Source organism: Symphalangus syndactylus, chromosome 4 (genome assembly GCF_028878055.3).
Source record: "Symphalangus syndactylus isolate Jambi chromosome 4, NHGRI_mSymSyn1-v2.1_pri, whole genome shotgun sequence".
Classification (NCBI taxonomy): domain Eukaryota; kingdom Metazoa; phylum Chordata; class Mammalia; order Primates; family Hylobatidae; genus Symphalangus; species Symphalangus syndactylus.
In genome coordinates, this window is record NC_072426.2 from 93,820,046 (window position 1) to 93,843,814 (window position 23,769).

The window sequence follows — 23,769 nt, forward strand, 5'->3', positions numbered from 1 at the left end:
TGTAACCCCTGTCAGCCTCAGTTGACTGAAGTATGGAATGGGGATTTAATCTCTGTATAATTCATAGAGTGCTATGATGATCCAAAGTGACAGAAAGATCCAGCAGTCACGAACAGCCTCCTTCTACTGCTAGCATCCAGGGCAGCTGGAAAAGGGGGCAGGGAAAGGGTCCTCTGAGCACTAAGAGAGAGGCCTCAAATATGCAGAGAAGCCCATGCACTGTCCTTAGTGCCTGTGCATGGCCTCCACTCTGCACCCCTTTGAAACGGGAGAGTCCCCTGATCCCCCTCACAGGATGCATGAGAGGGGTGTGGCTAACCATTTTGGTTGCCCCGCTGCTCAAACCCCTAGGGGGAGCATGCAGATGGGCAGGTGCAGAGATTGGGGTGAGTGCTTTGGGCTCCAGCCCTGCGGTAGAGTCATGGGTGGGTGCCTGTAACCCTGGTGTTACAAAACTCTTTGAGCTTTGCATACACAGGTGGCTTGAGTGTTAATCAGCTCAATGGACCCTCTGCCTTATCCTAAGGTCAGAGGGCCTGTGTGACAGCTTTCGGTATCCCAAGCTTTCAACCAGCATCCTGGAAGAATCAGATCACATGTGGGCTTGAAGGATGAGTGCAAGATTTTATTGAGTGGTAGAGGTGCTCTCAGTGAGATGGATTGGGGACTGGAAAGGGAAATGGAGTGGGAAGGTGATCTTCCCTTGGAGGCGGGCCATCCAGTAGCTGGTATCTTCTCCGATCACCCCGGGCAAACTCCCCTCAGTGTTCAGATATTCCTCCTCTTCTCTCTCTCTCTGCCATGTCATTCCACTGTCCATCTGCTTGTCTGCTAGTCTGCTGGTCTGCTTCTGGAGCCTGGGGTTCGGGGTTTATATGGTTGCAGGATAGGGGTTGTGACAGACCAAAAGGCAACTTTTTGGTCATGAAAACAGAAATGTCTTTTCCCATTTAGGGCCATGGGTCTTCAGGCTTGAGGGTGGGGCCTTTGTTGGGGAGTCATCCTTTTTTTACCCAGTGTGTCACTGTCTCCTGTCACTATCATTCCCCTCCTCTGAAGAGGCACATCTAACTGCCATTAGAATATGGATGATGACCAGTCTTAGCTACTTCCTGCTGACAGGGGGAGTTGTTTTGGGGAAAATGTCAGTCAAATTCCTCCTAGAGGTCTATCTAAGGGTCCCTGACAAAAGGGAGCTATCATCTGAAGCTCTGGTTGCCTGATGAATCTTGAATTTGATGACCTCTAAGTGAGAGAGGAAAAAAAATTTTATCAGGTTAAGTAGGCATGGGTTAAAATAGTGTATTATACAAGGAAAGAATCTAGTGCCAAAGATTACAGAAATAAGAAGTAAAATATACTAATTACCCTGAAAACACTATTGTACCCCGTGGTATAGAAGAGAACAAAGGTAAGAACAGCAAGCATAGGCAAGACTAAAAAGAGGACATACATGAAATGTTAATTAACACTTATCTTTTGTGATTTTTAGTTTGAGTTCCCTGATCTCTTCACAGTGGTATTTTCGGTGCTCTTCTAGGTCAAAAGAGATGACTCTGTTGGCTTCCCAGGCCTTTACTCGAGTGTAATGAATCCAAGAGTCTATTCTGGTGACCTTGACCTCCACCACCGTAGGAGTGAAAAGAAGTACAGTGCAAAGTCCCTCCCAACCAGGGCATATTGAGGGAGAAAGGTAAGGAAGTACCTTTACAAGTACTAGGTCCCCTGGGTTGAATAGAGGTGGGCCTGGTTCATGGGACTGGGACTTCAACAGTTGTTTCAGTTCCTGTTGGAAATGGACCAAAGAGGTTATGTGCTTAATTATAACAAAGGTTTCTTGGTCTAGCAAGAAATCATTTGTGAGAAAATGCCATCCATACATAGTCTCAAAGGCACTCAAACCCAGACTTGTAGGAGTGTTTCTGATATATAGCAGGACTATAGAAAGAAGAGTAGTCCAGGGGAGATGAGTCTCCTGAGACAGTTTCTTGAGGTGCCTTTTGATAATATCATTTCTTTTCTACCCTTCCTGAGGATTGTGGTCTCCAAACACAATGAAGATGGTACTGTATGCCTAGTGCCTTTGAGACCCTCTGGGTGACAGCTGCCTTGAACGAGGGGCCATTATTGCTCTGGAGGTACTTAGGGAGTCCAAAGTGAGGAATTATCTCATTGATTAGTACTATTATCACCTCAGAGGCTTTCTCTGTCTGACATGGAAATGCTTTTACTCAGTTAGTGAAGGTATCCATCCATACTAGGAGGTACTGGATGCCCCTTGCCTTTAGCATATGGGTGAAATCCATTTGCCAGTCTTCCCCCAGGTAGCCTTGGAGAAGATGCTATTAATTAAGGGGATTGTTTTTAAGGCAGGTCTTGCAAGCATTAACAACATGTTTAACTGTTTGTATCAGGTTTTTATCTGAGAACGATCTGAGCCAGTTGATAGGTTTTATCTTTACCTAGGTGGAAGGCCTGGAGAAGGCTTTTAAGAACTTTCCATGGTTGCCAGCTGGTAGATGAAGCATGCCATCCCAAGAGGTGTCCCGTTCTATATTCACAGGAGAGTATTGAGGTTTTATTTCTCTGATGGGGGCGCTCCAAGATCAGCAGGGCTTCAAGTGGGTCAGAGACCTGGGGCCCCCTTGCTGCTGATTTAGCTGCTCAGTCTGCCAGCCTGTTTCCCTCAGCTATTTCATCCATCCCTCTTTGGTGGCCTTTACAATGTATTACTGCCACTTCCCGTGGGAGGAAAACTGAGCAAAATAGTCTATTAATTTCCTGATGGCATTTAATGGGATACCCATTAGCTGTGAGGAAGTTCCTCTCTTTCCAGATAGTGGCATGGGTATGGAGAACTAGGAAAGCATACTTAGAATCAGTATAAATGTTAACTGTTTTTCCTTTGCTTAATTCGAGTGCTCTCATGAGGGTGATTAGTTTGGCCAGTTGAGCACTTGCACCTGAGGAGAGAGGTGTGCTCTCAACAATATCATTCAGAGTAACTATTTCATACCCTGCTTTACGATTTCTTTGTTTGACAAAAGAACATCTGTCCATAAAAATAATCCAGTCTGGGTTCTTTAAGGGGTTTCCTTGAGGTATCCTCTGGATGCATAAGTTTGTATTACTATTTATTCACAGTCATATTAAGTTCCCCAGCTTCCTCTGGGAGGAAGGTGGCTGGATTTAGGGAGGGACAGGTTCTTAATTGGACTGCAGATCCTTCTGATAACAGAGCTTGATACCTGAGGAGGTGGTTGTCTGTTAGTCAGAGACTCCCCTTAAAAGTATTCTTACCACATTATGCAGGGTATAAACGGTTAAGTTATTACCCATGGTTAACTTAGCCTCTGGTACCAGCAAGGCTACTGCTGCGATTGCCCTGAGGCAGGCCAGTCATCCTTTGGCTACCAAATCAAGCTCATTACACAGTTAGCCCACAGGCTTCTGGGCTGGACCCTGGGCATATGTTAGGACTCCCAGTGCCATTCCCTTTCTTTCTGATATATAAAGATTAAACATTTTTCCCATGGGGGGACTAAGGGCTGATGCCTTAAGCAAGGCTTGTTTTAGTTGGTCAAATGCCTTTTTAGCCTCCAGTTCCCAAATTAGACAGTGAGTATCAGCTGCTTGAGTCTCCTTTATTAGGTGATATAAGGGATGTGCTATTTCACCGTACCCAGATATCCATAATCTGCAGAATACTGTAATGTGTAAGAATCCCCTCCGTTGCTTGAATGTTTGGGGAGGAGAAAGGAGAAGATAGGTTTAATCCTTTCTTCGCCCAATGCCCTGGTCCCCTCTGACAAGACCAGGCTTAGGTACTTCACTGAAGTCTGACAGAGCTGAGCTTCAGATTTTGAAACATTATATCCTCTGTTAGCAAGAAAATTAAGAGGAGCCTTATTGCCCTCCTGAGAGATTTCCTCAGTTGGGGTGCAAAAGAGAAGGTCATCCATGTATTGCAGAACTTTGAACTGAGGATAAAGGAACTTGGAGAGATCTCTCCATAATGCCTGCCCAAACAAGTGGGAGCTGTCTTGGAATCCCTGAGGTAACACTGTCCAGGTTAACAGGGTGGTTTGGTTAGAGGGATCCTCAAATGCAAACAAATACTGGGAGTTGGGGTATAATGGTATGTAGAAGAAGGCATCCTTTAGGTCCAGGAACCATTTAGTCCCCTCAGGTATTTGAGCTAGCAGGGTATACGGATTGGGAATCATTGAGTGTATTGGAACCACAGCCTCATTAACAAGGAGGTGGTTCTGAACAAGCCTCCATTTCTAGTTGGGTTTTTGTACCCCCAATATTGGGGTATTACAAGGGCTATTGCAGGGTTTGAGTGGGCCCTCCATCTTCAAGTTATCAATGATGACTTCTAGTCCATTCCTAACCTCTAGTTTCAGGGGATATTGTTTCTGGTTAGGAAAGGAGGTGGGATCCTTAAGATGGACCCAGACTGGTATGGTAGTTGTGGCTCTGACAATCTTCCCTAGAGTTGCCCAAACTTCTGGGTTAATATTGGTCTCCACTAGGATGAGACAAAGAGTTACCCTAGGGGCCATCAGAATGGTGGTCCCCACAGGGGCCGTAATATCCCTACCCAACAGAGGAGTTGGGCTTTCAAGCATAATTAGAAAAGCTTTGGTGAACAACCCCAGCTACCGCTAAGGGGTTGGAAAAAATATTGGGTTAAAGACCTTCCTGTGATGTTACTCACAGTCACGCTAAGAGAGGAGAGGGGGCCTGGATTGAAGAGGAGAACTGAGAGACCAGCCCCAGTGTCCAAAAGGAGGTCCACTTTCCTCTCTTCAATTTCCATGATTACCCAGGGCACCTTGATGATAATGGTTGTCTGGACCACAGGAGCCAGGAGAGGAGCCCTGGGACCTGTCAGTCCTGCTGCTGGACTATTTGGAAGACTGGCTCTGGACCTGGTGACCAGCATGCCCAGGAACAGTCCACCCTCCAGTGGTCCCCATTGCAGATTGGACAGGGTTGAGGTGGCTTCCTCATGCTGTCTGAGCAATTCTTGAAATGCCCTGGTTTGCCACATCTGTAGCAATCGACAGGTGCACCCTGGGAATTCTGGGGTTTGTGGGCTTTTCTGCTGGCCATTAAAGTCTCTGTCTCTTTCCTGTATTTCCTCTCTCTCTTGTGCCTACCTATCTCTATTATAAAAGACCAAGGTGGGTACTTTCAGAAGGTTCTCTAAAGTACTATCTGGTCCCAGAGCCTGTTTTGTAGCTTCCTCCTGATATCAGGGGCTGCCTGAGTAGTAAATTTATCCTCTAGGATTGGTTGTCCTTCAACTGAATCAGAGGATAGACAGGTGTGCTTTACTAAGGCCTCCCTTGGCCTTTCCAGGAAGGCAGTGGGATTTTCATCAAATCCCTGGTCAATCATGGATGATTTAGTATAATTGAGAGGCTTGGTCCTGGTCTTACGTAAGCCCTCCATTATGCACACCTGAAAGTGCCTCCTCTTCCAGTCTTCTTGTCATTGGAATCCTATTTAGGGCAATCCACTGATACTGCTTCTCTTCCAGTTGGATAATGTTTGCCCCCTTCCCTGACACTACATGTGATACTAAGCTCATCCCCAAATCTCTCTGCTGCTTGCAGAGCAGGCTGCTTCTCAGTGTCTGTCAAGGTCTGGTTCAAAAGCAACATAATGTCTCTCCAGGAGAGATCAAATATTTGGGTGAAATTCTGGAAAGCCTCTATATATCTATTGGGGTCATCTGAAAACTTCCCAAGATCCCCCTTAATTCACTTTAAATCCTGTAGGGAGAAGGGGAACTGGACCTTACTGGGCCCAAATTCACCAGGCATTTGTTGAAGGGACAAGAGTGAGGTTGGGGCTTGTCTAGGGTGAGGAGTTTTAGGAGGGGACAAGTGAGAGGCTGAAGCTGAATAGGGAGGTTGGGGTGGACCCAGAGGGGAAGAGCTGGAGGGGGCTGGCTTCTCTGCTTGGGGTGCCTCTGGGATTCATATCTTTAGTTTCCTAGGCTTGCCCCTTGCAGTCCTCCCTGAGATGGCAAACAGGAGGGCTGTATCAATCCTACACTGTCAGCAAAGTTCTGGATTGCCTTGCAGGGTGTAGAAAGCCTGCACATATGGGACCTCAGACCATTTGTCTTCATGTATACAGAAAAGGCCCGACCACCGGATACTATTGAAATGAATGGTTCTTTCCTGAGGTCCATCCTGTCCTTCATAATTTGGCCAAACCTTTGTGCAGAGGGCTATGAGGCATTTTTCTTCCAGATTAAGAGGATCAAAGCAGTCCCATTGGTTCTGGATACACTCCAGAGGGGTATAAGCTGGGAGTGGTGAAGAGAGATGGTTGCCTATTCTGAAAGACGAGAATAGAGGCATGCCTCATTCTCTTCCTTCTTTAGTGAAAACTCAGGGTGTGATGGAGAGGGAAAGCAAGCATCCTTCCTCTCTTCCATCTTTTTGTTCCTGAGTCCCAGTGACCTTGGCAGGTGCCACTCATGAGTACCAATGCAGCATGCAACCATGAAGCAGAAAAGGCCTAGAGAATAGGAATTATTCGCCCTCACCTATGCCTCCATCTTCCCCTGCTGTCAATAAACTTTGAGTTCCCTGGGCCTCATTTATGCCATGGAGCATGGCCTCCTTCCATGGTGTGGGGATTTAGTCTGCAGGAATTTGTCCTACCCATTTACATTGTGCCTATTGCCTGACTTTGGATCCCTCAGATCTAATTTTCCTTTCTAGGGACTCAGCCTGAAGTTTGGAATAAAGTTTGGGACTAAAAAGTATTTCAAGAGGCTGCACGTATCTGTTTAGATTGTCTCAAATGATCTCTGCCAAATGTGCAGGTATCAGCCAGCAGGGCCTGCTCCTCTGTTATTTTCCCCATCAGCAGCAGAGTGCCAGGAGGGGGAACCCTCTCACCCAGAAAAGGAAAAAAACCCAAAAACCCAAAATAGCATAAGGGGAGAAAGGGGAAGGTACTGGGGTAATGTTAGAAACAAATTTTCAGTGCCGCAAAAGAATAGCACTCAAACATAAACTTTCTCAGCAAGGCAAATTTACTCCTGCAGGAGGGTGTGTCTTGCGGTGGAGCAATGGTGAGAGCACCCAGGACAAAGGAAAGAAGGGATTTTTATTATCTCTTAACGTAGCTTGTCCCTGTAACTGTACCCTGCCTCCATTGACTGGAGTTGGACTGCACAATCTAAGCCAAACCCAGTTGACTAACTTGAAAAGTGCAGGAATGCTGTTACACTGGTGGAAAGACAGGAAGATCAGTTTCAGCAGGAGAAGCCGTTGCAATGGGAGGGCTAATTCACAGAGTGGGTAGCAGATGTGGAATGTGCACTCTATAGATAAGGATTGGTGGGAAGTTTGTTTACCGGGGCTGGGGGAACACAGAGAGTAAGGAAGTCTGGCCTTGAAAGCAGGGAATGAATGACAAGAAAATTTAAGCAAGCTAAACCTTTGAAGAAGAATTTCCTACTGTATTTAACAGGAAGAACCTCTTGCTCAGTGCAAATTTGTCCCTTTAATCATTGTATCTTTCCCCTGGATTGAACTGGGCTGAACTCCTTGGCCAGAGGAGTGAAAGTTCCATTGGTGCGACAGCCGAGAAATGCTGGCTGGCCTTTCCAGCAGGGCCCCTGGCAGTAGCCACTGTTTCTCCCACCCCTTGTGGCCACTGGGCACAGCTTTTGCATGCTCTGGACATTCCCAGGTGCCCGAGCCAGGAGGGGAGTGAGTACGAGTTGGGGGGTGGGGGTGTGTGTAACATGAGCAACTGCGGCTGTCAGGGTGGATGTGGGCATCACACATCCAAGAAAAAACAAAAACCACATTGTTCTAATTTCCACCTTTGATGGCTGAGCCAAGCACTCATTCTATTTAATGTTATAGCCACAGCCTGTAGCAAAACTGTTAACATTATAAAGGAAGAAATAAGAGCCATTTCAAACTGTGAAAGAAGAAAAGACACCAAGTGAAGTTTGTGAAGTCTGTGGGTCTTGGCCAACGTAGTTCAGTCTTGGGGCCTTCCAGCAAAAATGCCTTTGGTTGCCTGAGGGCTTTACTCCAGTCCCATGTGGTGGCTAGACCCCTGTGAAGAGAAACAGAGCAGGAAAGAGAGAGGTGGCAGGGCCTTGGAAAAGAGGCAGATCCGACGGTTTCACATCTGTACTCACCCTTCCGATGAATATCCCAGACAGGGCTCCAGCTGAAATGGAAGAGCTCCCTTATCCCTGTTGCAGGACATGCAACAGGGGTGTGGCTTGCCTGTTCAGTCACCCCACTGCTCAAACCCCTAGGGGAGCAAGCAGATGGGCAGGTTACAGAGGCCAGGGTGAGTGCTTTGGGCTTTGGCCCTGTGGTAGTGTCTAGGGATGTGTGCCTGCAACCCCAGTATTACAAGATCTTTCAGCTTTCCCTTCCACAGACGTCTCGAGTATTAATCAGCTCAGTGGACCCTCTACACAAAGATAGAGGGCAGGTGTGACAGCTTTCTGTATCCTGAATTCTCACCCAGCATCCCAGAAGAATCAGATCACACACGGGCTCAGAGGATGAGTGCAAGATTTTATGGAGTGGTGGAGGCAGCTCTCAGCAAGATGGATGGGGAACTGGAAGGGAGAATGGAGTGGGAAGGTGATCTTCCCCTGGAATTGGGCCACCCAGTAGCTGGACTCTTCTCCAATCGCCCCAGTCAAACTCTCTTTGGCATTCAGCTGTCCCTCCTTTTCTCTCTCTCTCTGCCACATCATTCTGCTGTCCGTCTGCTTGTCTGCTGGTCTGCTGGTCTGCTTCTGGAGCCTGGGGTTCAGGGTTTCTATGTGTGCAGGATAGGGGGTATGGGAGGCCAAAAGGCAACTTTTGGCCACGAAAATAGAAATGTCTGTTCCCATTTAGGACCATGGGTCTTCAGGTTTGAGGGTGGGGCCTTTGCCAGGAATCATGCTCTTCTACCCAGTGTTTCCCTGTCTCCTGTCCATATCACCTTCAGTCTTACCTTGCCCACGTGGGAAAGCATCATCTTCCTGGTTTCAGTCACACTGGATGAGGCGGGAGTCCCGCCACAGGGAGTGGGACTCCAAGTGCAATGAGACTGTGGACTCTGAGGTGGCTTGGCATGGGCACCCAAGGACTGGCAGTGTGAAGAGGATGTCCCTGCAGAGGGAGGAAGCCCAACGTGGAGGGTGAGGCCCCGAGGAGAGCGAGAAAGATACTGAAGGAGAGCGGACTGGACCGGTGGGGACAGTGGAGCCTAAGCAGGGGGAGGAGGCTGTGGACACAGCTGAGTGGCCTGGTGTGAGCACTCGGAACTCAGCAGGAACTACAGCAATTCTTAGAGCTAAGAGTGACAAATTTGTGTTGGGAGAACCATCTTCTTAACGACCTTCTTTAGATTCACTGGTGCCATGTGCTGGCAAACTGTAACTGTTTCAACATCAAACACACATAGTGCCCCCTGCAGCCCACAGGCGGGTGCTTGGCACCCCCTGGTGGTCAGTGGTAAGCCTCACGCACAAGTCCACATTGCTACAAATCAATCAATGGGCAACAGACAGTGTGATGAGGAATGGGATCTTTACAATAGTCTCAAAGTGCGTCCTCATAACATAGTCACTGATTAAAACCAGAAAAAGAATGTATTTGTGGTAGTGAAGCGTGACACCCACCACCTTAATTCAATGATCAACACAAACATCATCAATCTTGGGGCAAACTAAAGTCACATGCTGCCCAGTAGAATGGGAGAAGAGCACAGCGGAGTGTCTATGGTATTTCTGCCGAAGTTACAGAACCTGAATCTAATCATGAGCCAATACATTTAAAAAAAAAAAAAAAAAGTGAGGGGCATTCTACACAGTAACTCTCCTGTGATCTTTAACTGTGTTCAGGTCATGAAGGTGAAGGGAAGACAGAGGGACTTTGTGAGTTTCAGGACCCTGGAGAAGTGTGACAACCGAATAAGGCATATGGCTCAGAAACAGATCCTTTGCTATAAAGGACACTGTTGGGGCATTGGGTACATTTTGTATAGGGCCTGAAGGCTATTTGGAGTTACTGTATCCATGTCAATTTCTTGATTATGGTTATAATGTGAAAATGCCATTGTGTGAAAAACACATTAAAGTATTGGAGTGTTGGGGTTTCATGTTGACAACCTACTTTCATAGGTTCAGGGAAACATGTTTGTACCATGCCTGCATTTCTTCTGTAAATGCCTGCAATTCTTCTGTAAATTTGATGTTTCAAGATAATAAAAACAAAAAGGAAACTGAGCCTCAAAATGTTACATAACCTGACTGAGTCCACATGGGTAATAAGTGACAGCTCTGGGTCAAAACTCAAGTGTGCCTTTCCCCTAAAGTCATGCCCTGCCCTGCCAACCACAAGGCCCTGCACATCCGAGTTGGCCTCTGTTCCTGCTCATCACCTGCAAAACAGCCCTGCCTCCCCACAGCCAAGTTGCTGGAGCTGCGCCCCACCTGCACCCACCCTGCACTGGCCTGACTCCCCCATTCCACACCTGGCCCAGCACCCACCACATGGTGTGGCAGACAGCACTGGGGCAGCTGAAAGACTCCGTGCTACAAATTGGCACTGCCCAGCCTCCTGCTCCTGGGAGTGGGGTCCATTGGCTGAGCTTCTGCTCCCTGGAAGAGCTCAACTCCTTAATGGTTTGGGATTTTTCAGACCAATTCCAAATAAGCCAGGGGAGATTTTCCTGTCTTGGTTCCCATCATTACCACCTCCACAGTTGGAGATTCCCTCCTAATCCAGATGCTCGAACCAGGACGTCAACAACTAGGGCTTCATATATCACTGGGACACTTAGCATAATCACCATTGCAGGTTGCCAGACATCACCCAAAGTGATGTTCTACCAAAGACAGAAACTGCAGCTCTCCCGTGACCTTCCAGGTGCTGCCCTGACTCCTCCAGCTGAACCTGCTAGGGCAGAGGGAAGTGGAACGTGCAGCAAATTTGCCTGCCACTCTGCCCAGGTGCCCACCAACTCGGCTGCAGGCTCTAGGGACACAGGCTGGTGGGGGCGCCTGGGGCTCAGGGCTGAGCCAGGTCGCAGGGCGGACAAGTTGGCCTGGATCAACCTGACCAACCTCAGCTGGAGCAGTGACTTCTTCATTGTGTGAATTTAAACCAGGAGCCCAGTGGGGCTTCCTTAGTGCCTGTGTAAGGGCTCTTGGCTTTCACTGCTAAGGAGCTTGCTAGGGACAGGGTGGGTGACCTCAGCCATGGGGGGGATTTCTCTTCTTACAGACCTGGAGTTCCTCTTTGGTAGGTTCTGTGCTCCCCTCAAGGGTCCTTTGAGATCCTCCAGCCTGAGTGCTCTTGGGGAAATGGGCTGTGTAAACACCATGCCCATTTCCTGCCTGGAGCACAGGTTTTGTGGTAGAGCTCTCAGGGGTGGGAAGGAAGCCTGGCAGCCCCCACACCTATAAATGCTGCTGTCTACCTTACCCTCTGACTTAGAGGCAGAGACCCAAGAAGCTGGAGGCTCTGTGTGTGGGTGAGTTTAGCCCCATCCCCTGGGTGTTCTCCAGCTTGAGGATCGCAGGCAGAGAGGACCAGCCCAGCAGCCACAGGCCTGACCAAGGCCCAGGCTGGGAAGGAGGGCAACTCCCATTTTCCACTGGGAGGTGTTTCACAGCACAGTCAATATGGATGACCTGCAAAGACCCTCATACTTTGATATCTTCCTTGGCCAGATCCATCCCTACCAGGGACTCAGCAGGGCCTAAGCGGGGGGTGTGGGAGAACAGACCCCGAGAGGAAGGAAGACCTCATCACTGACTGTGAGAGGGTCATCACCAGCCTGATCATCACCTTGAAGGGCCCAGGCTGTGGGACCCGTTCATCTCTTTTCGTTCTCAGGTCGCTGATTTCTTGGAGCCTGAAAAGAAGGTAACAGAGCATATGAGGGACAGATGGAGTGAGTCAGTGAGTGAGTGACCTCATCCTTCCTCCTAACAGCCTGGGAGGGACAAGGCAGGTTTTCTGCAGAGCACGGAAGATTCAGCTGAAGTCAGAGAGGTGAAGCCAGTTTCCCAGGGTAACATAGTGAGGCACTGACAAAAAGGAGACTGCAATGGAGCCCAGGTCCCCGGGCTCCCCAGAGCTCCTTACTCTTTCTCCTCCTCAGCAGCCTGGAGACTCCACAATCTCCAGCCAGAGGCCTGAAGCATGAGGCCATGCCGGGTGCCAGATGATGCTGGGAATTTTGCACTCTGGTCTCACCCGCCCTGCCTCTCAGCTCTGCCCAGCTTCCTGAGTCCTGACAGAGCACAGTGGGGGAGATGTTGGCAGAGGTGGCAGAGGGGCTCACGGCCATCCCTCCTGCAGGAGCAGCAACTGGAGCCAGAGCCATGTGGCTGTGCCCTCTGGCCCTCACCCTCATCTTGATGGCAGCCTCTGGTGCTGCGTGCGAAGTGAAGGACGTTTGTGTTGGAAGCCCTGGTATCCCCGGCACTCCTGGATCCCATGGCCTGCCAGGCAGGGACGGGAGAGATGGTGTCAAAGGAGACCCTGGCCCTCCAGGTACTGTGCTTGAGACCCCACCCTCAGCTGAGGGACACAGACCCCTTTTCAGGAGGCCCATCTGTCCAGGCCCCTAGGTTGTGGGCCATAGTGAGCTGGGGGCTATAGTAAGCTGGGTGGGACCTGGTGGGTTCCTGGAGCCCTTAGGATGGCGCATCCTGGAGAGTCTGTCCTCATAGTGCCCACGGAGTGATAGCTGAGCCAGCCCCAGTGATAATGGGTGTCGAGTCTCACTAGCTCCAACCAGTTGTGGGTGACAGATCCTACACATCCATGTCTCTTTTCTCTGCAGGCCCCATGGGTCCGCCTGGAGATATGCAATGTCCTTCTGGGAATGATGGGCTGCCTGGAGCCCCTGGTGTCCCTGGAGAGTGTGGAGAGAAGGGGGAGCCTGGGGAGAGGGGCCCTCCAGGTGAGCAGGGTAGGGCAGGTGGGCAGTGGGAACATGAGCACAGCGACCCTGAAGTCAGTTACACAGGGGTGATGGGGGTCAGACAAACCCTGCAGGTTCCCCAAGGGCATTTGGCTCAACCTAAGTAAGAGAATATGAATTTGAGGGAGAAAGCCGAGGTGTCTGGGCAGTGTGGTCACAATTCAGGGAAGGGCAGGTGTGGGAAGTCCTCCGTGCCTCATGACCACCGATGGGGAGACACTGAGTCAGTTGTGGGATGAGGGACAGACCTGGGAGGCAGGGGAGGCACATCCTGGGATGGAGTTGCTGGGGGCAGTCTGAAGGGTGAATGCAGACCAGGCATCCAGACAGATGGTGTGATCAGGAGCCCCACAGACAGAGGGGAACTTTGAAGCTCAGAGCAGTAAGCAAGTCCATCAGGGCAGTGCAGAGAGCATCACGCTTGCCCTTGGTGGAGGGTGTGGGAGAGGGACTTGCCCCACAGAGGCGGGCAGACAGAGCCCCTCAAGAGACAGAGCAGGAAAGAGGACAAGGGGTGGGGGGTCTCAGCAGGGGCAAGGCTTCACTGAAGAATAGGGGACCACGGGGTGTGGAGACACACTGGAATCTCGTGGACCCTCTGAGCCTGGGGTCTGGGCGGTGCCTAGCAGCAATGAAAGGGCAGAGTTCCAGGATTGCAGATGGCAAAACGCCTGTGTGGCAGCAAGTGGGGGTCTTCACTGGGCTGCCCCTCCTTCTGTGTGGGGCGCTCTCCACAGGGCTTCCAGCTCATCTAGATGAGGAGCTCCAAGCCACACTCCATGACTTCAGACATCAAATCCTGCAGACAAGGGGAGGTAAGGGGACCCCCTGGGCCTCACAGGGTAGGAGTTTCCCACAAATTCCCTTCATTCTCAGCACTGGCTTCTAGAACATAGAGATGACAAATAGGCATGCACATGCAGGCCTTAGGGAAAGGAATGATGTTTGCTTTTCTGATGTCTTTGAATGGCCCAGAGGAGACAGAAGCAGACACAATTCACTCCCCATTTCATAGGAAAGCAAGTTCTCCACCTGCCTTGCTTTCCACTGAATCCCAGGAACTTGCACCATTTCTGGCAACAAGTAATTGTTACTTGGGTGAATGAATAAATAGAGGAGAGTCTAAAAGTGAATTTAGAAAACTGCGATTGGAAGAGGAAGAGAAGACACAGAGAGAGGCAGAGATGGAGAGACTGGGGAGAATCTGGTAGCAGAAACCCCAGGTGAGGGAGGTGGCTTAGAGACAAAGCGGTCAGTGGCCTGATCCGGACTCTTCTACTCTCAGCCCTCAGTCTGCAGGGCTCCATAATGACAGTAGGAGAGAAGGTCTTCTCCACCAATGGGCAGTCCGTCACTTTTGATGCCATTCAGGAGGCATGTGCCAGAGCAGGTGGCCGCATTGCTGTCCCGAGGAGTCCAGAGGAAAATGAGGCCATTGCAAGCTTCGTGAAGAAGTACAACACGTATGCTTATGTGGGCCTGACTGAGGGTCCCAGGCCTGGAGACTTCCGCTACTCAGATGGGACCCCTGTAAACTACACCAACTGGTACCCAGGGGAGCCTGCAGGTCGGGGAAAAGAGCAGTGTGTGGAGATGTACACAGATGGGCAGTGGAATGACAGGAACTGCCTGCAGTATCGACTGACCATCTGTGAGTTCTGAAAGGAATTAATGTCATGGGACAGGGAGGACCCTGTCTGGCCTTCAGCCTCCATCCCGAGGCTCCACTTTGTCTGTGAGATGCTAGAACTCCCTTTCAACAGAATTCACTTGTGGCTATTAGGGCTGGAGGCATCCTTAGCCACTTCATTCCCCTGATGGGCCCTGACTCTTCCCCATAATCACTGACCAGCCTTGACACTCCCCTTGCAAACCCTCCCAGCACTGCACCCCAGGCAGCCACTCCTAGCCTTGGCCTTCGGCATGAGATGGAGCCCTCCTTATTCCCCATCTGGTCCAGTTCTTTCACTTACAGATGGCAGCAGTGAGGTCTTGGGGTAGAAGGACCCTCCGAAGTCACACAAAGTGCCTGCCTCCTGGTCCCCTTAGCTCTCCCTCTGCAACCCAGTGCCATCAGGATGAGCAGTCCTGGCCAAGCATAATGACAGAGAGAGGCAGACTTCAGGGAACACAGTGGAGATTCTCTGGCACTCTGAGATCTCTGTGGCAGGCCTGGTCAGGCTCTCCATGAGGTTAGAAGGCCAAGTAGTGTTCCAGCAGGGTGGTGGCCAAGCCAATCCCATGATTGATGTGTACGATTCACTCCTTTGAGTCTTTGGATGGCAACTCAGCTCCCTGACCTGAAGACAGCCAGCCTAGACCTCTAGGGTGACCTAGAGCCACCTTCAGATGTGACCCGAGTAACTTTCAACTGATCAACAAATCTGCACCCTATTTCAGACTTCAGTGGGCATTCACACCACCACCCCCACCACCAGCTCTGCTTTCTCCTTTCATTAATCCATTCACCCAGATATTTCATTAAAATTATCATGTGCCAGGTCTTAGGATATGTCGTGGGTTGGGCAAAGTAACCAGTGACAGTTGAAGATTTTTTTTTTTTCCCAGAGCTTATGTCTTCATCTGTGAAATGGGAATAAGATACTTGTTGCTGTCACAGTTATTACCATCCCCCCAGCTACCAAAATTAGTACCAGAACTGTTACTATACACAGAGGCTATTGCCCGAGCACCTATCATTTGCCAAGCACCTTGACAAGCACTTCTAATACAGTGTATTATGTACTATTCAATCCTCACACAATGTCATGGGACCAGTACTGTTTCCTCATTTTTTATAAGGACACTGAAGCTTGGAGGAGTTAAATGTTTTGAGTATTATTCCAGACAGCAAGTGGCAGAGGCTGGATCCAAACCCATCTTCCTGGACCTGAAGCTTATGCTTCCAGCCACCCCACTCCTGAGCTGAATAAAGATGATTTAAGCGTAATAAATCGTGAATGTGTTCACATGAGTTTCCATAGCTTTGATTCCAAGAAACATCACATTTCTGTATTTTTGTAAATCAAATGAACTCTGGCTCTGAGCCCCAACTTGCCTGAAGATTGGAAAATTCAATCTCAGGATGTGATTTCTTTGTTTGGTAGGAGGGGCTACCTCCTCTCCTCCCTATGATGCTGCAGGGGGATGGGGAGCTACATCCACCATTTGGAAGAACACATGGGCTTCCTGAGTCCACATGGTCCATTTGTCGGTGGGGATACCATGTCTTCTGTCCCCTACTCAGCCACCTGAATGATTTCTGCAGCCCAGCAGTGATGGTGGCACTCAGGGCTCAGTCCCAGGCCTCAGTGAGCCATCCTAGTCTCAGGTCTGCATGGAATGGGACCACACTGTCATGACCCAGAGCTGCGCAGGAATGAGACAATGTCTCCAATTGCTTGAGGAGGCAGCTACATATGTGACCCACCTCCCACTTCTCCCCCTGTAACACCTGTGAACACTCTTCCTCAGTGTATTTATTGCTTTTCTTGGGCAGAAGGAAGCTCTGGATCAACACTCAGAAAACCAATGAGAATGAGGGGAAAATTTTCTCAGTCTTTTACGAGTGATAATTTTTAATCTGATCACCATTCCATATGTGCTTAGGACCCAGCACAGAAATTATTGAGCCTTCTTCAAAATTAAGAAAAAAAACAAGTAGAAGCACATACAGATGTATCTCGACTTATGATGGGGTGACATCCCAATAAACACATTGCAGGATGAAAATATATTAAGTGGAAAATGCATTTAATACACCTAACCTACCAAACATCATAGCTGAGCCTGGAGTAACTTAAACATGCCCAGAAAACTTAAGTTATCCTGCAGTTGGGCAAAATAATCTAACACAAGGCCTATTTTATAATGAGGTGTTGACTGTCTCATGAAATTTATGGAATGCTGGACTGAAACTGAATGAATAATTCAGTTATATGTGTACTTGAAGTATGGCTTCTACTGGATTTGCATTGCTTTTAAGTCATTGTAAAGTGCAAAATTTGTAAGTCGGACAATTGTAAATCCAGGACAGTCTATATTCCCAATTTTATAGATAAATACTTTAAGCCTCTGAAAATCTGCGTCTATTGAGATAATCCTGTCGTTTTTGTCTTTAGTTCTGTTTATGTGATGAATCACTTTTATTGATTTGCGTATGTGGAACCAACCTTGCATCCTGGGGATGAAGTTTACTTGATTGTGGTGGATAAGCTTTTTGATGTGTTACTTGATTCGGTTTGCCAGTATTTTGTTAAGGATTTTTGCATCAATGTTCATCAGGAATATTGGCCTGAAGTTTTCTTTTGTGTTGTATCTCTGCCAGGTTTTGGTATCAAAATGATGCTGGCCTTAAGGAATGAGTTAGGAAGGAGTTCCTTCTTTTCAATTTTTTGGAATAGTTTCAGTAGGAATGGTACCAGCACTTCTCTGTACCTCTGGTAGAATTAAGCTGTGACTCCATCTGGTCCTGGGATTTTTTTGGTTGGCAGGCTATTTATTACTGCCTCGACTGCAGAACTCATTATTGGTCTATTCAGGGATTCCATTTCTTCCTGGTTCTTTCTTGGGAGGGTGTATATATCTAGGGCATATTTATCCATTTCTTCTAGATTTTCTAGTTTATGTGCATAGAGGTGTTTATAGTATTCTCTGATGGTTGTTTGTATTTTGTGGGATCAGTGGTGATATCCCCCTTATCATTTCTTATTGTGTCTATTTGAGTCTTCTCTTTTCTTCTTTATCAGTCTAGCTAGTGATCTATCTATTTTATTAATTTTTTCAAAAATCCACCTCCAGGATTTGTTGATATTTTTAAGGTTTTACGTGTCTCTGTGTCCTTCGGTTCTGCTCTAATCTTGGTTATTTCTTGTCTTCTGCCAGCTTTGGGGTTTATTTGCTCTTAGTTCTCTAGTTCTTTTAGTTGTGATATTAGGTTATTAACTTTCTAGCTTTTGGATATGGGCATTTAGTGCTATAAATTTCCCTCTTAACACTGCTTTAGCTGTGTCCCAGGGATTCTGGCACGTTGTATCTTTGTTCTCATTAGTTTCAAAGACGTTCTTGATGTCTGCCTTAATTTCATTGTTTACCCAAGAGTCATACAAGAACAGGTTTTTCAATTTCTATGTAGTTGTGTGGTTTTGAGTGAATTTCTTCATCTCGAGTTCTAATTTGATTGCATTATTGTCTGAGAGACTGTTTGTTATTATGTCAGTTCTTTTTCATTTGTTGAGGAGTGTTTTACTTCCAATTGTGTGATCAGTTTTAGAGTAAGTATGATGTGTCAATGAGAAGAATGTATATTCTGTTGTTTTGGGGTGGAGAGTTCTGTAGACATCTAACAGGTCCACTTGATCCAGAGTTGATTGAGTTCAGATCCTGAATAACTTTGTTAATTTTCTGTCTCAATGATCTATCTAATATTGTCAATGGGGTGTTAAAGTCTCCCACTATTATGTGTGGGAGTCTAAGTCTCTTTGAATGTCTCCAAGAACTTGCTTTATGAATCTGAGTGCTCCTGTATTGGGCACATATACACATATATATTTAGAATAGTTATCTCTTCTTGTTGAATTGAACTCTTTACCACTATGTAAGGCCCTTCTTTGTCTTTTTTTATGTTTGTAGGTTTAAAGTCTGTTTTGTCAGAAACTAGGATTGCAGCCCCTGCTTTTTTCTGTTTTTCATTTGCTTGGTAAATTTTCCTCTATCCCTTTATTTTGAGCCTATGTGTGTCTTTGCATGTGAAATGGGTCTCTTTAAGACAACATACTGATGGGTCTTAATTCTTTATCCAGCTTGCCATTCTGTGTCTTTTAATTGGGGTCATTTACTCCATTTACACTTAAGAATAGTATTGATATGTGTGGATTTGATCCCGTCATGATGATGCTAGCTGCTTTTTTGCAGACTTGTTTATGTGGTTGCTTCATAGTGTCACTGCTCTGTGTACTTTGGTGTGTTTTTGTAGTGGCTGGTAACAGTTTTCCTTTCCATATTTAGTGCTTCCTTCAGGAGCTGTTGCAAAGCAGGCCTGGTCATGAAGAATTCGCTCAGCATTTTCTTGTCTGAAAAGGATCTTATTTCTCCTTCACTTGTGAAGCTTAGTTTGGCCAGATATGAAATTCTGGGTTGGAAATTCTTTTTTTAAAGAAAGTTGACTGTTGGCCCCCAATCTTTTCTGACCTGTAGTGTTTCCACTAAGAGATTCACAGTTAGTCTGATGGACTTCCCTTTGTAGGTGACCTGGCCTTTCTCTCAGGCTGCCCTTAACATTTTTTCTTTCATTATGACCTTGGGGAATCTGATTATTATATCTTGGAAATGATCTTCTCATGGAGTATCTTACTGGGGTTCTCTGCATTTCCTTAATTTGAATATTAGCTTGTCTTGCTAGGTTAGGGAATTTCTCCTGGATGATATCCTGAAGTGTATTTTCCAACTTGGTTCCATTTTCCCCATCACTTTCAGGTACCCCAATCAGTGACAGATTCAGTCTCTTTACATAATTCCATATTTCTTGCAGGTTTGTTCATTTCTTTTCATTCTTTTATCTCTATTTTTGTCTGCCTGTCTTAATTCAGAAAGCAAGTTTTCCAGTTCTGAGATTCTTTCCTCTGCTTGGTCTACTCTGCTATTAATACTTGTAATTGCACTGTGAAGTTCTTGCAGTCTGTTTTTCAGCTCTAACAGGTTAGTTATGTTCCTCTCAAAACTGGCTCTTTTGGCTGTCAGTTCCCATATGGTTGTATCAAGATTCTTAGCTTCTTTGCATTGGATTGCAACATGCTCCTTTAGCTCTGCGAAGTTGGTTATTACCCACCTTTTGAGGCCTACTTCTGTCATTCAGGCATCTCAGCCTCAGCCCAGTTCTGAGCCCTTGCTGGGAGGTGTTGCAGTCATTTGGAGAAAAAGGGGCACTCTGGGTTTTTGAGTTTTCAACATTTTTGCATTGATCCTTTCTAATCTTTGTTGGCTTAGCTACCTTTGATCTTTGAGGTTACTGACCTTTGGATGGGGTTTTTGTCGTTTTTCTTTTTTCTTGTTGTTGTTGTTTTCTGTCTGTTTGTATTCCTTTTAACAGTCTTCCCACCCTTCCACAGGGCTGCTGTGGTTTGCTAGGAGGCTGCTCCAGACCCTAGTTGCCTCAGTTCTTCCCATACCTGGAGGTATCACCAGTGAAGGTGGTCCCAGGGAGAGATCAGAGCTCTGTCTGTAACATGTGCCAGTGAGAGTGGCTGGAGGGCTTGGCTGGGAGGTCCCGCCAAGTGAGGAGAAATGGATCGGGTCCCCGCTAAAAGAAGCAGTCTGGCCACCATCTGTCAAAGCGACTACGTTGTGCTACTGGGGGAATTCTTTCTTGTCTGGACTGTGTGGATTCCCCAAAGCCCATAGACTGAAAGGGCTGAGTCAACCCTCCTCCCTGGGGCTCCATTCTGTCTCAGGCAGGCTCCACCCTGTTACTGATGGCTGCCTGGAATTCCAAGCCAATGAGTATTATCTTGCGAGGTACCGTGGAAGTGGAGCCCACAGAATGAAGCTGCTCAGGCTCCCTGGATTTTGCCCCCTTCCTAGGGGTATGTGTGGACCTCCCACCTTTGTACCTCTGAGTTGCAGACACATTTGTTGGGGATCCTGGGGCTAGGGCATATAAAACTCCTAAGTCTCTGTGTGTGCATGAGTAGCTGCTCCACCAAGACTGCACACAGCTCTGTGTGTCAGACCTGGCATGGGCTCACGAGGGTATCTCCTGATCAGTGGGTTACAAAGCTCTGCAGGAGAACAGTGGTTTCCTGGGGTAATACAATCACACACCACTTCCCTTGGCTGGGGGTGGGGCTTCCCTTAGCTCTGTGTCACTCCTGGGTGGGCCATTGTCCCACCCTGCTTTCCTTCATTGTCTGTGGGTCAAGTTATTTCCCTGAACGGTCCCATTGTGACTATCTGGATATTTCAATTTCAGGTGCTGTATTCACTTGCCTCTTTCATTCCTCTTTGTGAGTGCTGTGAACCACAGCTGCTTCTAATCGGCCATCTTCTCATTTCTTTTTAGATTTATTTTTACTTACTTTATGGTTTAATTTTCTATTGTTACTATGCTATTTTATTATATTCTAAATTAATTATTGCTGGTTTGTAAGAAAAACTCTTGATATATTATTTGTTGATCTTATACCCTACCAACTTTTTGGAACCTCATTTTCCCCCAATACTTCTAATATAACTGATTCTGTTATATTTTATATGTTTCTATTTACAAATAGTAGAAATTTTGTATATCTCTTTATGCCATTTATATTTGTATATCCCCTTTTTATAGGGGCCAGGAGAACCTATACATTTTTGAAGAGACTCATTGAAATTTTTCATTCAGTCTTCTTTTTTTTTTTTTTTGGGGATGGAGTCTCACTCTGTCGCCCAGGCTGGAGTGCAGTGGCGCAATCTCGGCTCACTGCAAGCTCCGCCTCCCGGGTTCACGCCATTCTCCTGCCTCAGCCTCTCCGAGTAGCTGAGACTACAGGCGCCTGCCACCACGCCTGGCTAATTTTGTTTTTTGTATTTTTAGTAGAGACGGGGTTTCACCGTGGTCTTGATCTCCTGACCTCCTGATCCGCCCGCCTCGGCCTTCCAAAGTGCTGGGATTACAAGAGTGAGCCACCGCGCCCGGCCTTCATCGAGTCTTTGTGATATAATTTTATGTCTAGAAAACCCCATAATCCTGGCCCAAAAGCTTCTTTAGCTGACAAACAACTTCAGCAAAGTTTCAAGATACAAAAGCAACATTAAAAATCCCTAGCATTCCTATATACACCAACAAAAGACAAGCCAAAAGCCAAATCAGGAATGCGATCCCATTCACAATTGCCACAAAAAGAATAAAATACCTAGCAATACAGCTAACTAGGGAAGTGAAAGATCTCTACAATGAGAATTACAAAACACTGCTCAAATAAATCACAGATGACACAAACAAATGAAAAAACATCCCATGCTCATGGGTAGAAAGAATCAATACCATTAAAATAGCCAAACTGCCCAAAGCATTTTACAGATTCAATGCTATTCATATCAAACTCCAATGACATTCTTCACACAACTGTAAAACACTATTTTAAAATTCAAATGGAACCAAAAAAGACAATAAAGCTGGAGGCATCACGTTACCCAAACCTCAACCTATACCACAGGGCTGCAGTAGCCAAAACAGCATGGTACTAGTACAAAAACAGAACCATAGACCAAGGGAATGGAATAGAGAGCCCAGAAATAAGGCTGCGCTGCTACAACCATCTGATTCTCAGCAAAGCTAAAACAAAAACAAACCAGCAATGAGGAAAGGACTTCCTATTCAATAAATGGTGCTGGAATAACTGGCCAGCCGTTTGCAGAAGATTGAAACTGGACCCCTTTTTTATACCATATACAAAAATTAGCTCAATATGGATTAAAGGCTTAAATGTAGAACCCAAAACTACGAAAATCCTGGAAGACAACCTAGGCAATACCATTCTGGACATAGGAACAGGCAAAGATTTCATGACGAACACACCAAAAGCAATCGCAATGAAAGCAAAAATTGGCAAATGGGATCAAATTAAACTTAAGAGCTTCTGCACAGCAAAAGAAACTATCAACAGAGAAAATACAGAATGGGAGAAAATATTTGCAAGCTACGCATGTGACAAAGGTCTAATATCCAGCATCTATAAAAACTTAAGCAAATTTACAAGAAAAAAATTAAAAACTGGACAAAGAACATGAACAGACACTTTTCAAAAGAAGACATACACGCAGCCAACAAGCATATGAAAAAAACTCAATATCACCAATTATTATAAAATACAAATCAAAACCACAATGAGATAACATCTCACACCAGTCAGAATAGCTACTATTAAAAGGTCAAAAAATAACAAATGCTGATGAGGTTGCAGAGAAAAGGAAATGTTTATACACTGTTGGTTAGAGTGCAAATTAGTTCAGCCATTGTGAAAAATAGTGTGGCAGTTCTTGCGGGCAACAAACATATGAAAAAAAGCTCATCATCACTGGTCATTAGAGAAATGCAAGTCAAAACCACAATGAGATACCATCTCACACCAGTTAGAATGGTGATCATTAAAAAGTCAGGAAACAACAGATGCTGGAGAGGATGTGGAGAAATAGGAACACTTTTACACTGTTGGGAGTGTAAATTAGTCCAACCATTATGGAAGACAGTGTGGCGATTCCTCAAGGATCTAGAACCAGAAATATCATTTGACCCACAATCCCATTACTGGATACTTACTCAAATGTACATAAATCATTCTACTATAAAGACACATGCACAGGTATGTTTATTGCAGCACTGTTCACAATAGCAAAGACTTGGAACCAACCCAAATGCCCATCAATGATAGACTGGATTTAAAAAATGTGACACATATGCACCATGGAATACTATGCAGCCATAAAAAGGATAAGTTCCTGTCCTTTGCAGGGACACGGATGAAGCTGGAAACCATCATTCTCAGCAAACTAACATAAGAACAGAAAACCAAACAATGCATGTTCTCACTCATAAGTAGGAGTTGAACAATGAGAACACATGGACAAAGGGAGGGGGACATTACACACCGGGGCCTGTCAGGGGGTGAGGGCTATGGGAGGGACAGCATCAGGAGAAATACCTAATGTGGATGATGAGTTGATGGGTGCAGCAAACCACCATGGCCCATGTATACCTATGTAACAAACCTGCACATTCTGCACATGTATCCCAGA

The 23,769-nt window shown here is 46.6% G+C and overlaps 1 protein-coding gene across 11 annotated transcripts; it reads left to right on the forward strand.

Moving 5' to 3' along the window:
- Positions 1-265: 265 nt before the first annotated feature.
- LOC129480952 (pulmonary surfactant-associated protein A1-like) lies at positions 266-15,953 on the forward strand. Of its 11 annotated transcripts, none has more exons than XM_063638162.1 (6): positions 266-386; positions 1,541-1,693; positions 12,372-12,566; positions 12,859-12,978; positions 13,737-13,814; positions 14,285-15,953. In XM_063638162.1, the coding sequence occupies exons 3-6, from the start codon at positions 12,395-12,397 to the stop codon at positions 14,659-14,661; spliced, it is 747 nt and encodes a 248-aa protein (XP_063494232.1). In that variant the 5' UTR covers positions 266-386; positions 1,541-1,693; positions 12,372-12,394; the 3' UTR covers positions 14,662-15,953. The 11 variants fall into 11 exon arrangements, with proteins under 11 accessions (XP_063494232.1, XP_063494230.1, XP_063494231.1 ...); XM_063638160.1 differs by lacking the exon at positions 266-386 and adding an exon at positions 503-641; XM_063638161.1 differs by lacking the exon at positions 266-386 and adding an exon at positions 1,221-1,411.
- The last annotated feature ends 7,816 nt before the right edge of the window (positions 15,954-23,769 follow it).

What these genes read in the sequence shown, in the direction of transcription:
- LOC129480952 (XM_055275553.2), top strand. Translation starts at nt 12,326, where the DNA reads ATGTTGGCAGAGGTGGCAGAGGGGCTCACGGCCATCCCTCCTGCAGGA. An exon ending in AGGAGACCCTGGCCCTCCAG is followed by an intron (nt 12,567 to 12,858) that starts GTACTGTGCTTG and finishes TTTTCTCTGCAG; the next exon opens with GCCCCATGGGTCCGCCTGGA. An exon ending in AATCCTGCAGACAAGGGGAG is followed by an intron (nt 13,815 to 14,284) that starts GTAAGGGGACCC and finishes TTCTACTCTCAG; the next exon opens with CCCTCAGTCTGCAGGGCTCC.